The 13,255-nt window shown below is 47.3% G+C and overlaps 1 protein-coding gene across 5 annotated transcripts; it reads right to left on the bottom strand.

Annotated features, from left to right (window-relative positions):
- Nucleotides 1-3,472: 3,472 nt before the first annotated feature.
- Nucleotides 3,473-12,805, bottom strand: b3gntl1 (UDP-GlcNAc:betaGal beta-1,3-N-acetylglucosaminyltransferase-like 1). 5 transcript variants are annotated; one of them, XM_056587395.1, is made up of 13 exons: nucleotides 12,766-12,805; nucleotides 12,459-12,584; nucleotides 12,168-12,284; nucleotides 11,770-11,869; nucleotides 11,620-11,684; nucleotides 10,439-10,504; nucleotides 9,394-9,489; nucleotides 6,588-6,683; nucleotides 5,971-6,095; nucleotides 5,097-5,232; nucleotides 4,922-4,990; nucleotides 4,690-4,764; nucleotides 3,473-3,679 (listed from the first exon to the last, which is right to left on the bottom strand). In XM_056587395.1, exons 2-13 carry the CDS (start codon nucleotides 12,582-12,584, stop codon nucleotides 3,599-3,601), a joined length of 1,152 nt encoding a protein of 383 aa, XP_056443370.1. In that variant the 5' UTR covers nucleotides 12,766-12,805; the 3' UTR covers nucleotides 3,473-3,598. The 5 variants fall into 5 exon arrangements, with proteins under 5 accessions (XP_056443370.1, XP_056443371.1, XP_056443374.1 ...); XM_056587396.1 differs by having other exon boundaries at nucleotides 12,790-12,798; XM_056587397.1 differs by lacking the exon at nucleotides 3,473-3,679 and having other exon boundaries at nucleotides 4,689-4,764; nucleotides 4,893-4,990; nucleotides 12,459-12,804.
- Nucleotides 12,806-13,255: the final 450 nt, after the last annotated feature.

The following is a 13,255-nucleotide window of genomic DNA, read 5'->3' as shown; positions in this document are numbered from 1 at the left end:
TTCTCTCATCAAGTCACCCCAGAAGAATCTCCTCATGGTGTTGACGTCATGTTCAGTTGTGTTTGACCCTTCGTGCTTCTCCACCCCCACCCCCCCCTCCCCCTCCACCTCCACGGTCACCTGGCTCTCTTCAAAAATGCTGACAGGAGGAACGTCTGTCATCAGTCCACGGCACACGCCGAACTGTAATGGAGGGGGGGCCAGAGGGGGCCCTCCCTCCCCCCCCAACATGAACTGATCCACACACACAGACTGGGCCGGAGCAGCAGGGGACGTGATAAAGAGGTGTTAAAACCAGGACCCCGAGGGACGGAGAAAGTCTCAGATGACGGAAAAAGCCTTGAGTGTCTGACCTCTGGCTCTCAAATACTCTTCTGCTATCAGTTCCATGCCAGGGAGTCTTGTGTGTGTGTAGGTGTGTCGGCTTCAGTCTGTGTGTGTGTGTCTGCTCCAGTGTGTGTGTGTGTGTGTGTGTGTGTAGGATTGTCTGCTCCAGTGTATGTGTGTGTGTGTGTGTGTGTAGGATTGTCTGCTCCAGTGTGTGTGTGTGTGTCTGTGTGTGTGTGGGTGTAGTTATGTCTGCTCCAGTGTGTGTGTGTGTGTGTGTGTGTGTTCCGGGCATCAGGGTGATGTTCCTTAGAGGAATGTGTTTGTGTTGGCGTGTGTTATCCGGGCTAATGGTCTCAGACAGACAGAGTGAGTGACGAATAAGCTAAGATAAAATACATCTCTGGTCATTCTCTGGAGCACACCAAGTCCTTACTAGTGGAGTTAAATCTCATGTACGGCCAATTTCTTCCTAATTGCGTTTATCAAAGGCAGTTTCATTCATGTCAGACGGCCCCCTTTCTGGGATACACGATTGTGAGAGGGTACAAATAGAAGTGCTGCAGTCCTTACAACCATATATAGAAGAAAAAAAAATCCCTGATATAAATGTGTAGGCCTATGTTCAAAAAACAGCTAAAATCCAGAAAAAACAAAAGAGTTCAAAGTTCCCTGGCCAGAGAGCTGTGTACGAGCCTTGTGTTTGGAGGGGTATCAGGAGAGAAGGGCGGGGGTCCGACTCCGGGGGCTGGCGAGTAGGTGCTAAGCAGATGTGATAGTTTTCTCAGCACTTGGGTTGGACCGCTGGGGTAGGTCTGTGTGTCTGCGTGTGTGTGTCTGCGTGTGTGTGTGTGTGTGTGTGTGTGTGTGTGTGTGTGTGTGTGTGTGTGTGTGGGGGGCAGTTGGGTGATCTATTGGCGTGAGGGATGACAAGCCCCTTCCCTCTCTTTCTTGGTATCTCCACTTCTTACACGGCTGTTTTAAATCGCTACTTATAGTGTAACAAACCTTTGACTTTTCAAAAACTGTCTTTGAAAGATCAAATATAGATATTTTGAGTAATGATTATTTATCGGTTTATAATGCAAGAAGATGGCACAGGGGTAGATCCGTCGGGCATAATCTGTCCCTCTGTGACCCCCGATGGAAACACACACGTCCGCTTCCCTGCTTTCCACCCAGCTGTTTCCCAACAAACTGCAGCGGTCAGGTTTACTGTAAGAAGGACCACTACCCTAACCCAAGAAACATAAGGAGGGAGATTTCTAAAGAAACTGTTTGTTTACCTTATGATAGCAAATCTCCTCTCCGTGTGGTCGATTAAGCCCCGGTTGTGTGTCTGTGTCGTGTTTACAGCTCCGGCACTGTGCTTTCCTTCAAGGGCTCATTGTTTTTGGGGTTCCATAACATGACTGGCAAAAGGAGTTGGAGCCGAGGTGGACCTTAGGGGACTGAAAGGAGGCCTGTGTTACACATGCATGGGGGCTACACATGTTGGCTGAATGCTGCAGGGTTTCTTTTTTGCGAAATCATGAAACCTTCAACTCACAGATGAATAGAATTAATTTCCCCTCCTTCTAATTAAAACATTGAAAGTACAGTTCGTCCCACATTTATTTATTACAGGTAAACTGCAAATTCAAAAGGGATTTCAGGGGACAATAAGCAAATCCAACAAGATTGTATTTATTTGACGGTTAGTATTGTAAAGGGCAGCCGTGCAAACTCCTGATTGATCCAGTAAAAGGCCTCCCCTTTGAACCTCTGTGTTTTTATATTTATGAGTCAGCACAACACCGAGGTTTAACAAACGATGGGAAATCACCCAGCATCAACCCAAAACGACGTGGGAATGTTATTTTCTCAATGGTCCTGGCCTCTTGGTGACCATGGGAAGTGTAATTTGCAACCAGCGTTCCCAATGTTTGGTAAAGGTTTGCTTCTCTGTCACCAACGATAATTACTTTCAGTCCATCATATTCAGTTATTGTTCTATAAAACCATTAAAACCGTTCAGATTTCATTTTAGACAAATGCTAAAAAGTGCAAGACATTAACATTTGTTAAAAAAAACTCACAAAAAAAACATGAAATCGGATGGGGTGAAATAATGGCACACAGCGTTTTCGGTCACTTAATCGGCATTATGTGTGTTCACCTTGACCCCACCAACACAAGTTACCTTGAGTCCACCTCAGCCCAGCAGCCGGCATGTTAAAAACTCCATCTTGCTGATGTCCTTCACCTCAAGGTTGTCCAGTCCACCTCTGCACTCTCTCTCTCTCTCTGTGCCTGTGCCTGTGCCTGTGCCTGTGCCTGTGCGCGCGTGTGTGTGTGTGTGTGTGTGTGTGTGTGTGTGTGTGTGTGTGTGTGTGTGAAGAATGAAAAGGGATTGTGTAGGGCAAGTAATGCCCAAGTTTCTCCCCCTTCTATGTCTTCCAGGGCTACAGTACTGAGCTGCTGTCTATGCCAGGGCTACAGTACTGCACTGTGGTCTCTGCCAGGGCTACAGTACTGCACTGTGGTCTCTGCCAGGGCTACAGTACTGCACTGTGGTCTCTGCCAGGGCTACAGTACTGCACTGTGGTCTCTGCCTGGGCTACAGTACTGCACTGTGGTCTCTGCCAGGGCTACAGTACTGCACTGTGGTCTCTGCCAGGGCTACAGTACTGCACTGTGGTCTCTGCCAGGGCTACAGTAGTGCACTGTGGTCTCTGCCAGGGCTACAGTACTGAGCTGCTGTCTCTGCCAGGGCTACAGTACTGCACTGTGGTCTCTGCCAGGGCTACAGTACTGCACTGTGGTCTCTGCCTGGGCTACAGTACTGAACTGCTGTCTCTGCCAGGGCTACAGTACTGCACTGTGGTCTCTGCCAGGGCTACAGTACTGCACTGTGGTCTCTGCCTGGGCTACAGTACTGCACTGTGGTCTCTGCCTGGGCTACAGTACTGCACTGTGGTCTCTGCCAGGGCTACAGTACTGCACTGTGGTCTCTGCCAGGGCTACAGTACTGCACTGTGGTCTCTGCCTGGGCTACAGTACTGCACTGTGGTCTCTGCCAGGGCTACAGTGGTGCACTGTGGTCTCTGCCAGGGCTACAGTAGTGCACTGTGGTCTCTGCCTGGGCTACAGTAGTGCACTGTGGTCTCTGCCAGGGCTACAGTACTGCACTGTGGTCTCTGCCAGGGCTACAGTACTGCACTGTGGTCTCTGCCAGGGCTACAGTACTGCACTGTGGTCTCTGCCAGGGCTACAGTAGTTGGCCGGGTTCTCAGTTAAAATGGTAATAGTCCACTCCTTCAGTCAGCTGCAGACTCTTCAGGTTATTCTCCAACACACCCTCTGTCATGTCCTGGTTAAAAGGAAGAAGGACCAGTTTTAGAAGAAAACATATTCTATATTTGCCGTATCTTCATGAAAACACCCTGATTCACAATTATTGTCATCATAAATGAGAAACGTTCTATTGAGCGATATTGTCTCATTCCACACACATCTAGGTCTCTTCCTGCTTGGTGAATTGTATGGTTTAGGCTAAGATCCGTGTCAATCCAAAGACGGAAATTATATTTAGCCAAGACAAATGGTCACAATTCTACCAGTTAAGGGTTCAGTAAGAAGCTTAGAACCACTCTTTCAATCAGCGTCTGTCTGATTGTATCCAGGTGTGTGTGTGTGTGTGTGTGTGTGTGTGTGTGTGTGTGTGTGTGTGTGTGTGTGTGTGTGTGTGTGTGTGTGTGTGTGTGTGTGTGTGTGTGTGTGTGTGTGTGTGTGTGTGTGTGTGTGTGTGTGTGTGTGTGTGTGTGTGTGTGTGTGTGTAAGACATGAACAAGGTTGTCCTGGGCAAAGGCTGATTGAACCCAGGCCCCCAAAAATTATAACTGCTCCTATTTCCCAAATTGGCCAATCAGGACCCCCTGGAGGTGGGGGTCTGAGATAAATAGCCAATTAACTGTCTGCTTGACTACTCCTCCCCGTCCCTGCACTGTGTATGAAGTAACTTTGAATGAAGTAAGAAGCAATACAACGGTAATCCTAGACACAATACTACGCATGGATAGACAAATAGTTTAACTTATTGAGTTTAAGGGCTTTGAATGAAGAGCTGCCAAATGTCTGTGTCTGTGTGTGTGTGTCACATCCCATACTATCAATACATAATATAAAGCCTAAGGGAAAAACAATCTCATAAAATTACAATGCATGGTCACAATCATGCATGGGCGGAAACACACACACACACACACACACACACACACACACACACACACACACACACACACACACACACACACACACACACACACACACACACACACACACACACACACACACACACACACACACACACACACAACTTGCCAATTTCACGCATATGATGAATGGCGAAGAGGCTTCTCTGTAATGCAGAACTGGGATCCTGGGCTTCGGCCTTTCCTGAGGTGGAAACAGATGTGAAGTGAAAGAGTCTTGCATCAAATGATGGAGAAGACCTGAGTTAGACTGTACATGCGTTACTGGCCTGCCTGTCTCAGGCCTACACTCAGTAGAGCCTCTGGACTCACTATCCACAGTTAGTGCACCCATTTCCCACCTTGGAGTCCTGATAAGTGTAGAAGCCCTTTTGGATCTTGTTCTCATCCACGTCACAGAAAGCCCTCACCTGAGAAATAGAACAGCGTATCAGAAACAAGGACTGCAGCCAGCCACCAATGTATTCCATCGTTTACATGATTACAAGCGTTCAAGTCTCGTGGCCCGGTGAGTACCTTCTTCTGATTGGCCGGGCTAAGGCTTCGGTAGAGCTTCCGTCCCTGCTTCCCAGCATTCCATATGGTGAAGCTTTCCCATTGGCTGAGGACCCGCTCCTGTAAGAAGTCCACGCGCAACTTCCAAATAGTTTCCCTGGAAGGAATGTCAATGGAGTCAAGAAATACCATGAACCCTTAACTTCAGCAGATAGAAAAACAAGGACAAAAGACACACACCTACACATCAACCCTCTCAGTGTGTTCTTGTGAGAACGTTAATTGGATTGTCCCTACATAATCATCTCAAAAGCGTGTTTCAAAAAGAAGGGAAATTGTGACTGGGGTCACTGTACACAGACCCTCAGCGACTTGACCCCCGGTCCAGTCGACCCCCACCTCAGCCAACACTGCCCCCGCCCCCATCCCTCTCAGGTCGTTCTCAGACAGGCCCCACCTCCACCCTGGTGTCCGGGACCCCAACATACCGAGCGCAAAAGGAATGTCGGGGAGGAATTTCTGAGTCGTATGCTGGGAAAGTGACTGAAAGTGAGTGCATTCCTGAGTATCTGCTTGGGAATCCCACAACTAGACAACCACATGTGGGTGTGTGCGTGTGTGTGTCCTACCAGATGTGTCCATGTGCACAAACCATCTCAGAAAGAACACAACACACGTTGCTGACAGAGGATGCAGGCAGTAGGGGAGCAACGAGCAAGCGGAAGACAAGATGTTCCTGTGTGTGTGTGTGTGTGTGTGTGTGTGTGTGTGTGTGTGTGTGTGTGTGTGTGTGTGTGTGTGTGTGTGTGTGTGTGTGTGTGTGTGTGTGTGTGTGTGTGTGTGTGCGCGCTTCGCGAAAGCATGTGTGCACATGCACGGGGAGAAAGGGGCTTACTCAAGCACAGAGTGCGTTGCGGCTTGCTCGTGGTAGCGATAGACCAGCATGCACTGCTCCACCCTGGCCACGCCTCCCCCCTGACGGAGGCTCTGGTAGAAGAAGAGCAGGTCCTCCGGGACCCCCTGCAGAGGCGACGGGTTCAAGGTGAGGTCACACAAAGAGAGGTCATCATGATGAGCGCACCTACGGTACACTCAGTACAGCGACAGTAACAGAAATAGACCATGAGGCTGGAGTATGGTGCAGGAATGGACTGAAAGAGCAAACTAATGCATTGTAGTGAGAAGGAAGTTATTAAGTAAGTAAGTAATCAGTTTATCCTACTGGTCGGAAAAACTGATTTTTCCTTTCTCTCTTTCTTATTGTTCTTTCTTTCTGAGTTTTTTTTGTTTACCTTTATACGCTGTCCTTGAGTTTGAGAAAGGTGCCTTCAAATAAAATGTCTTATCATCATTATTATTTAACCCAAATTGAGGAAACTTGATGTGGTGAGGGTGTGTGATGGTTGGAGGGTAGCGACGGGACGATGGTGTATGACACTTTGTTTCACAGTTAAAAGCCGGTGAGCTCTTTGCAGAGAGATGGCCTGCAGAGCTCCTGGCCCGGGCTCGCACCTTGCCTCCCTCGTCGAAGGGTCCCACTTGGCAGAACCAGTCTCTGGAGCAGAACCACGTGGGCATGATCACCGTGGGTCCGTGAGAGGTGTACACCTGCGGATGATGCACTATTAACAACACAAACAGTCACACACTAAATGTCCTTACGAATTGACCTCTCTGTTTTTATATAAAGTTCTTATCCAGTGACATAAAGTGTGATCTTTGATATTTGGTGTGAAATAAGCACAATGAAAACACACTGCTCAACTTTGAGCACAACGGTGTTGACCGTACAGTGATTGCCATACAGCCATAGAGTGATTACAAGCGACCATTACAGAGAATCACATGCAATCCTTTGGCGTTCACTCCTTTCAAAGGGAAGTGGGGCACGCATCTAAAAGGCTTATCCTTCAACAAACAAGTGTCGTCAAACAAAAAGTATTTCAAATCCACCACCAGTTCTTTTTTCCCAACCAATTTTCTCTATTTGTTTATTCTGCCTGCACCGTGACCAGGCCTGGGAATGATACTGGGCCTGGCACTGGCTGCTGCCAGACCAGCTGCAGCTTTAGGGGTTCACCAGAAACTACAACCTGGTACATGGGCTTTCAGGGCACCGACTGCATGTGTTTAATGGTTACTGGGACTTATTGTACACAAACAAGGAATTATATATCCTTATTATTCTCCTTAATGGCTTCAGTCCGCATGGCTAAGGGAGTTTGTGATCAAGCCAACAATGTACCGAGTTAGCCAACAACCAGAGGAGGTAAGTCAGCACAATGTAATTGTGAGCCCCCGTCCCCCTTTACCATAACCCACATGCCACCCGAAGCCCCTTGTCAGCAATACTGCCCACACCTAATTTCCAGCCGCCATCTCTACTCCTCTTGTCTTTTTTTTGTGTCGCTATTTTCATTGAAATGGTGAATCTGTTTTTTTTGCATTTCAGGTTCATTCTAGGTGAATGTGGTCTCGTCCTCCACAAAATGGCTTCTCAGGCCGATTTGTATACAGATGGAATCAGCAATGAAACATCTGGATTTAACAAGAGTAACAGCTGGTCAAAATGTTCCTCTCTTGAAAGTCATGAGTCCAAAAAAAAAAAAAAACTACAGAAATTAAAAAAGAGAAAAAAAAGGAATGAGCGATGGTTATAGAGAACCATATCTAATGGCCTTCAGCTGAGAACTCAGGGTCCACACACACACACACACACACACACACACACACACACACACACACACACACACACACACACACACACACACACACACACACACACACACACACACACACACACACACACACACAGATAAACAACGGAGGGATTCTGCGGCTAGTTTTATCCATAAGGAGTGCTGGAGAAAACAGAGTATAATTATAGAAGAGGAAGGAGACGGGGGGGAGTGGGACGTCTGGGCGCAGAGTCTAGGATGTCACCTGACCCTCCATGAAATGTCATATCATGAGGATACACCCTGTCATTCAGGCTGAGGAGCTCAACAGACGCGTGTGTGTCTGACAAAAGTACAATTTAGTGAAAAAGTGAGCAGCAAAACGTGGAGAGAGAGAGAAGGTTTTATGAGAGAGAGAAGGTTTTATATGAGAGAGAGAGAGAGAGAGAGAGAGAGAGAGAGAGAGAGAGAGAGAGAGAGAGAGAGAGAGAGAGAGAGAGAGAGAGAGAGAGAGAGAGAGAGAGAGAGAGAGAGAGAGAGAGAGAGAGAGAGAGAGAGAGAGAGAGAGAGAGAGAGAGAGAGAGCTCAGTTTGTTCTCTGGTTCTGTTGTCTCCACGGTTACAGTGTGTTTTCTCTGAGGATCAACAGATAAAAAACCAAAGTGCTTAGAATATAATTAGAATATATAAAAAAAGGACTGTATTCATGAAATAGTCGAATTGCATGCATATTTAGCCATTACCTGGCTCCAAGGAAATGCTACTTCAGGTTAAGGCGTTCAGCTGTTAGCCAAAAAAACTAATCCAGTGTACCCGCACTATTGACCTCCCTGGTGATCGTAGCCAGTCGTTTGAATCAAACAGCAAAGGTTAATATCATACACCATTTATTGACAACGTGTACCTGCAGATTTAATTGACGCGGTGATACAAGTTCAACATGTACCGCCTCTCATAATGTTGCTTTTATATTCCTTCCTAATTTGATTACATTCTACCACAGCCCATGAAGTTCTAGGGTAGAGGTTGAAAGATAAAATAGATGGATAATGCAACATTGAATAGTGGCCAATTGTGTTTATAGTGTGTAACGTTCAACAAAAAACACAAACCCTTCCGACCGTCAAACAAAGAAACTGTTATTATGTTAAGGTTCATCCAACACGAGCCGCACACACACACCAACACCCACACACCCACACCCATACACAGTGGCGTTTCTAGTCCAAAAGCAATAACACTGCTTCTGCTCCATAAGCAACAGTTTCCACCGTCCGCCCGCTAGCCTCACTGGCTCATTTACTGGCAGGGCCAGTGCTTCCTCTGGCCTGCCCTCGGTGGGGATGGGGTTAAGGGGGGGGACGGGGAGAGAGGGGGGGGGGCAGAGAGGGGTCGAGAGAGAGGGGTGCACCAACACCGGGTCCCCCGCCCGGAGTGCATTCCTATTTCCGTGGAAAAAAAAAGAGTAGACCCGTCACCGCAGGTACATATCCTGTTTCTATTTGACCCTACCGCCTCCTGGCACATGAACCTTCGTGACCCTCTCTGACGGCACACATACACACATACACAAATACATACATGCACGCATGCATGTACTTGTGCACGTGGGCCTCGTGCACACAGTGGCGGGCCGGGCACCTGAGTGAGGAGCTGCTCCGGGGTGATAGAGTTGATCCAGCGCGTGTAGCGCTCGGTGGATCCCTCAGGAACACGGCGCACTCCACAGCCAATCAGCTTCCAGGAACACAGATCGATACATAACACAGACACACACACACACACACACACACACACATTAGATTGCAACAGTCTTATTATCACAGAGGAAATCGACAGGACATGGAGGGATGGATGTGTTATTACAAACGCACATACAGAGAAACAGAACAGGGAGAACAATGGTATCCCTGGATCAAATACAAAAACAGCCCATCCTACGGAGCAGGGCGGGTTGTTTATGCTCGGCAGCAAGCCTGCTGTCTGGCCCGCTGCTCCAACCGCCCACACACCCACGACCCTTCACCTCTGACCTGGCAACCCACCAGCAAGCCTCAGCCCCGGATACGCCTTCCTGCTCGGCGTGCCTCACACACACACACACACACACACACACGCACACACACACTCACACACACACACACGCACACACACACTCTCACACACAAAAGCATGCACGCACACGCACGCACACACGTCAGAAATGAGAGCTCTGGATTTCTTGGATTCTGCATGTGTGAGTGTACTTCCTTTAATCCAGCCAAAAAGGAGTGAATTAATGAGGCGCCGTCACAAGTTTACGTTACACTCAAATTCAAAAGATTGTGTTTGCATTTTTCGATGTTACTGCAAATGCTCCCTATGGCGAGGTAAAGCCGAAGAAATATAAAACACCATCAATGTATGAAAAAGATATATTTTTTTAAATTATTATTTACTATTTACTCTTCCAACCTGACCCGTCCCTTTCACGAACATTAAAAGGTTGGCCTAAAATACTTTATTTTAAAAAGTGAGTCCTCTAAAGAGCTAGGGACACAACACGGGCTGTCATAGGTCTCCTCATCGTGGATTTATAGGGATTAGTGTGCACGCACGCACCCACCCACCCACCCACCCACGCACACACACATACTGAAGAAAAGACAAGGGACAAACAGGGGAGGAGGGAAGAGGAGAAGCCTACAGCGTGGGGCTGGAGGAGGGCCGCCGCGTACTGCAGACTGACGCGCTGGGACAGCATGACGTCATCCTGGGACACACGGACAGGGCATAGGGGGACACGTGTGAACCAAACAAATAACATGCGATTCGATGCCCCTCGACTGAACATTTGATTTTCATATTCAATGTTAACATTCTGCATGATATCAATCAGGCATAGTGTCTTCCATGATCTATGCAATACGGTCAGGGTGCACTCACACTAGGCCATCTGGCCGTGGCCGTTTTCAAACCTAACCGTGCTCAAATCTGCCAGTGTGAGTGTGGCCAGTCTGGCCAGGCCACGCCAATTTGGCCACTTGGGAGAGGTGTGTTGCTACGGTACGGGCCGCTACGGTACAGATGCTAATGAGCCGACACGCGCGAGCACACGGCTACGCAACCTGAGCTGGATGACGTATAGTCCATGCGACGACCATGGACATAATAAAGGCGACGAGCCTTTATTATTAAACGGTAAACATGGCGTCAAGCGATGTTTACGCTTGTTTGCGTACCCGAAAAAACCAGCAGTGAGAGTGGGCTCTATCTGAGAACGGCTCCAAATAAGCAAAAAACTCAGCAAAGTGCGAACTGTGTTCTCTGTGTTGTTGTCCATTGTTGTTAAAACTCTGATTGGCGGCAGACTTTATTATGGTCCATGCAGCAGACGCTTGGTGATGACGTGTTACGACGTGATGACGTATGTACAAGAGCCTACCGTGGCCAGGCCACAGTTGCGACGGCCAACGGCCACGGCCAGATGGCCTAGTGTGAGTGCAGGCCAGAGAACAATGGGGCCAGTTGAGCACGGTTAGGTGTGAAAACGGCCAACGGCCACGGCCAGATGGCCTAGTGTGAGTGCACCCTCAGTGCAATAGGTGTCGCTTTAGGGAATAAGTTCCCTGCATGTGGCTTACATTTCATTGAGCTGACGCAATAGTCTGCAGGAAAACTCCATTGTAAATAGTTGCCGGGAGTGCTGGTCAAACTCATAAAGCCATGTCTTACTGAGGACAGAGCAGTGTAACAATGTAAAGCATGTAGTTTATTGTCCCGTGGCTCCAATAATTCACCATCATTAAGGTCTCTTTCAGAATATAAACTGCAAACGTGTCAAAAAGCCCACTAAAGCATAACACACATGCCCACACACACACTTACCGCATCCTGAAAGCACAGGTAACGTCCAGAACTTTGACATATTGCCTGGTTTTTGGCATAACCCACTGAAAGAAACACAATCATCCAGTCTGTGTTCCTGCTGTGGGCATTTGAAACAAAGTATAATAATATTACATTGTGCTGACTTACCTCCTCTGGGTTGAGCCGAGTGATGACCAGAGATCACCATGGAAACGGCCTTGGCTTCAAACTTCTCCTTCCAACTCTCAAGCACTGCTCTGGAGGCATCCTTAAGGTTAGGAGCACGCACACACACACACACACACACACACACACACACACACACACACACACACACACACACACAGTTCTAAATTAACCCTACGTCTTTATAAAGGGACTATATATTGGTAATAACAGGAATATCAGGAAGATCTACGCTTGACATGCTTTTCTTTCTTTTTTTGAGGAGTTAAAAAGAGCTTTCATTTTTAGAGCTTTCTTGTGTTCTTGTTAACTTTATGGTTGATCTATTTCTTCATAGTGCACAGTGTGTGTTATTCACACACTGCACTCAGATTACTCACAGTGCTGGCGTCATCATACACAGACAGCTCCAAAGAACCGGTGAAGTCCTGGTTTAAAACCGCCTGTAGACACTCCTCCAGCCAACAGGACGCGTTGTGCACCGGTATGATTACAGACTAGGAAGGAAAAGGGAGCAAAGAGATCATGTTTTCGACTTTCAGTATTCAATATATAAGTTACTTTAGTCATACTATATGAATTCGAAAATAATATCGCTAGTTATACAGAAACACTCAAGCTTTATTGTGATTTAGTGTGTCACCAATTGCAATCAACGTTTAACACCTCACCACGTCCACTGTGGTCCTCCGGGTGTCCCCAGTTTCCGCTTCACACTCCTCCATCCGTGGGCGCTTTGGTAGACAAATGCTTTCCTCTTCCCCCCCAAATGTAGGGTCTGGAGGGACGCTAGTCATCTAAACAACGTTGGAGTCACAAACCGGAGTGAATTATTTGATGCGCCGCGATGTGCATGTGTCACTGATAATACAAAAACGAAATAACTGCAACATATAAAACACTGGAGACAGAAAACATTATGTCCGCACTTTACTGTTGGGTATATACTTAAACGAGACGGACTCTTGAAATAATTACATTAAGAATCTAATATCTCCGTACAAAAACGTGTCTGAATATACTTCCGCAAATACAAAAATCCAGTCGCTCATTGGCTAACAAAATGTACGGATGCGCTCTGGATTTGCTCTAGAGTGCCGTCAATCAATTGAACTCTGACGTGAGTATCCCGCCCACAATAATGTGAATCCTGTAAATAGAGCACTAGCAGTCGGCCTAGAAAGTAGAAACCATAATGTTTCAATATATTGTCAAGTTATCAAGTTTTAATTATAATTTGAAGCATTTGCAGTTTTCATATCCAAACTTGTTTCATTTGTATGTCATCAACTCATGTTTCTGTAATACTCACCCGCACAAGCAGACAGACAGACAGACAGACAGACAGACAGACAGACAGACAGACAGACAGACAGACAGACAGACAGACAGACAGACAGACAGACACACACACACACAGATGCATCCTGTCTGACCCTGATTAGAGAGAAAAAAGTGAGGGACCGTT

This window comes from Gadus chalcogrammus, chromosome 3 (assembly GCF_026213295.1).
Source record: "Gadus chalcogrammus isolate NIFS_2021 chromosome 3, NIFS_Gcha_1.0, whole genome shotgun sequence".
Taxonomy (NCBI): Eukaryota; Metazoa; Chordata; class Actinopteri; order Gadiformes; family Gadidae; genus Gadus; species Gadus chalcogrammus.
This window is presented reverse-complemented; position numbering and strand designations above follow the sequence as displayed.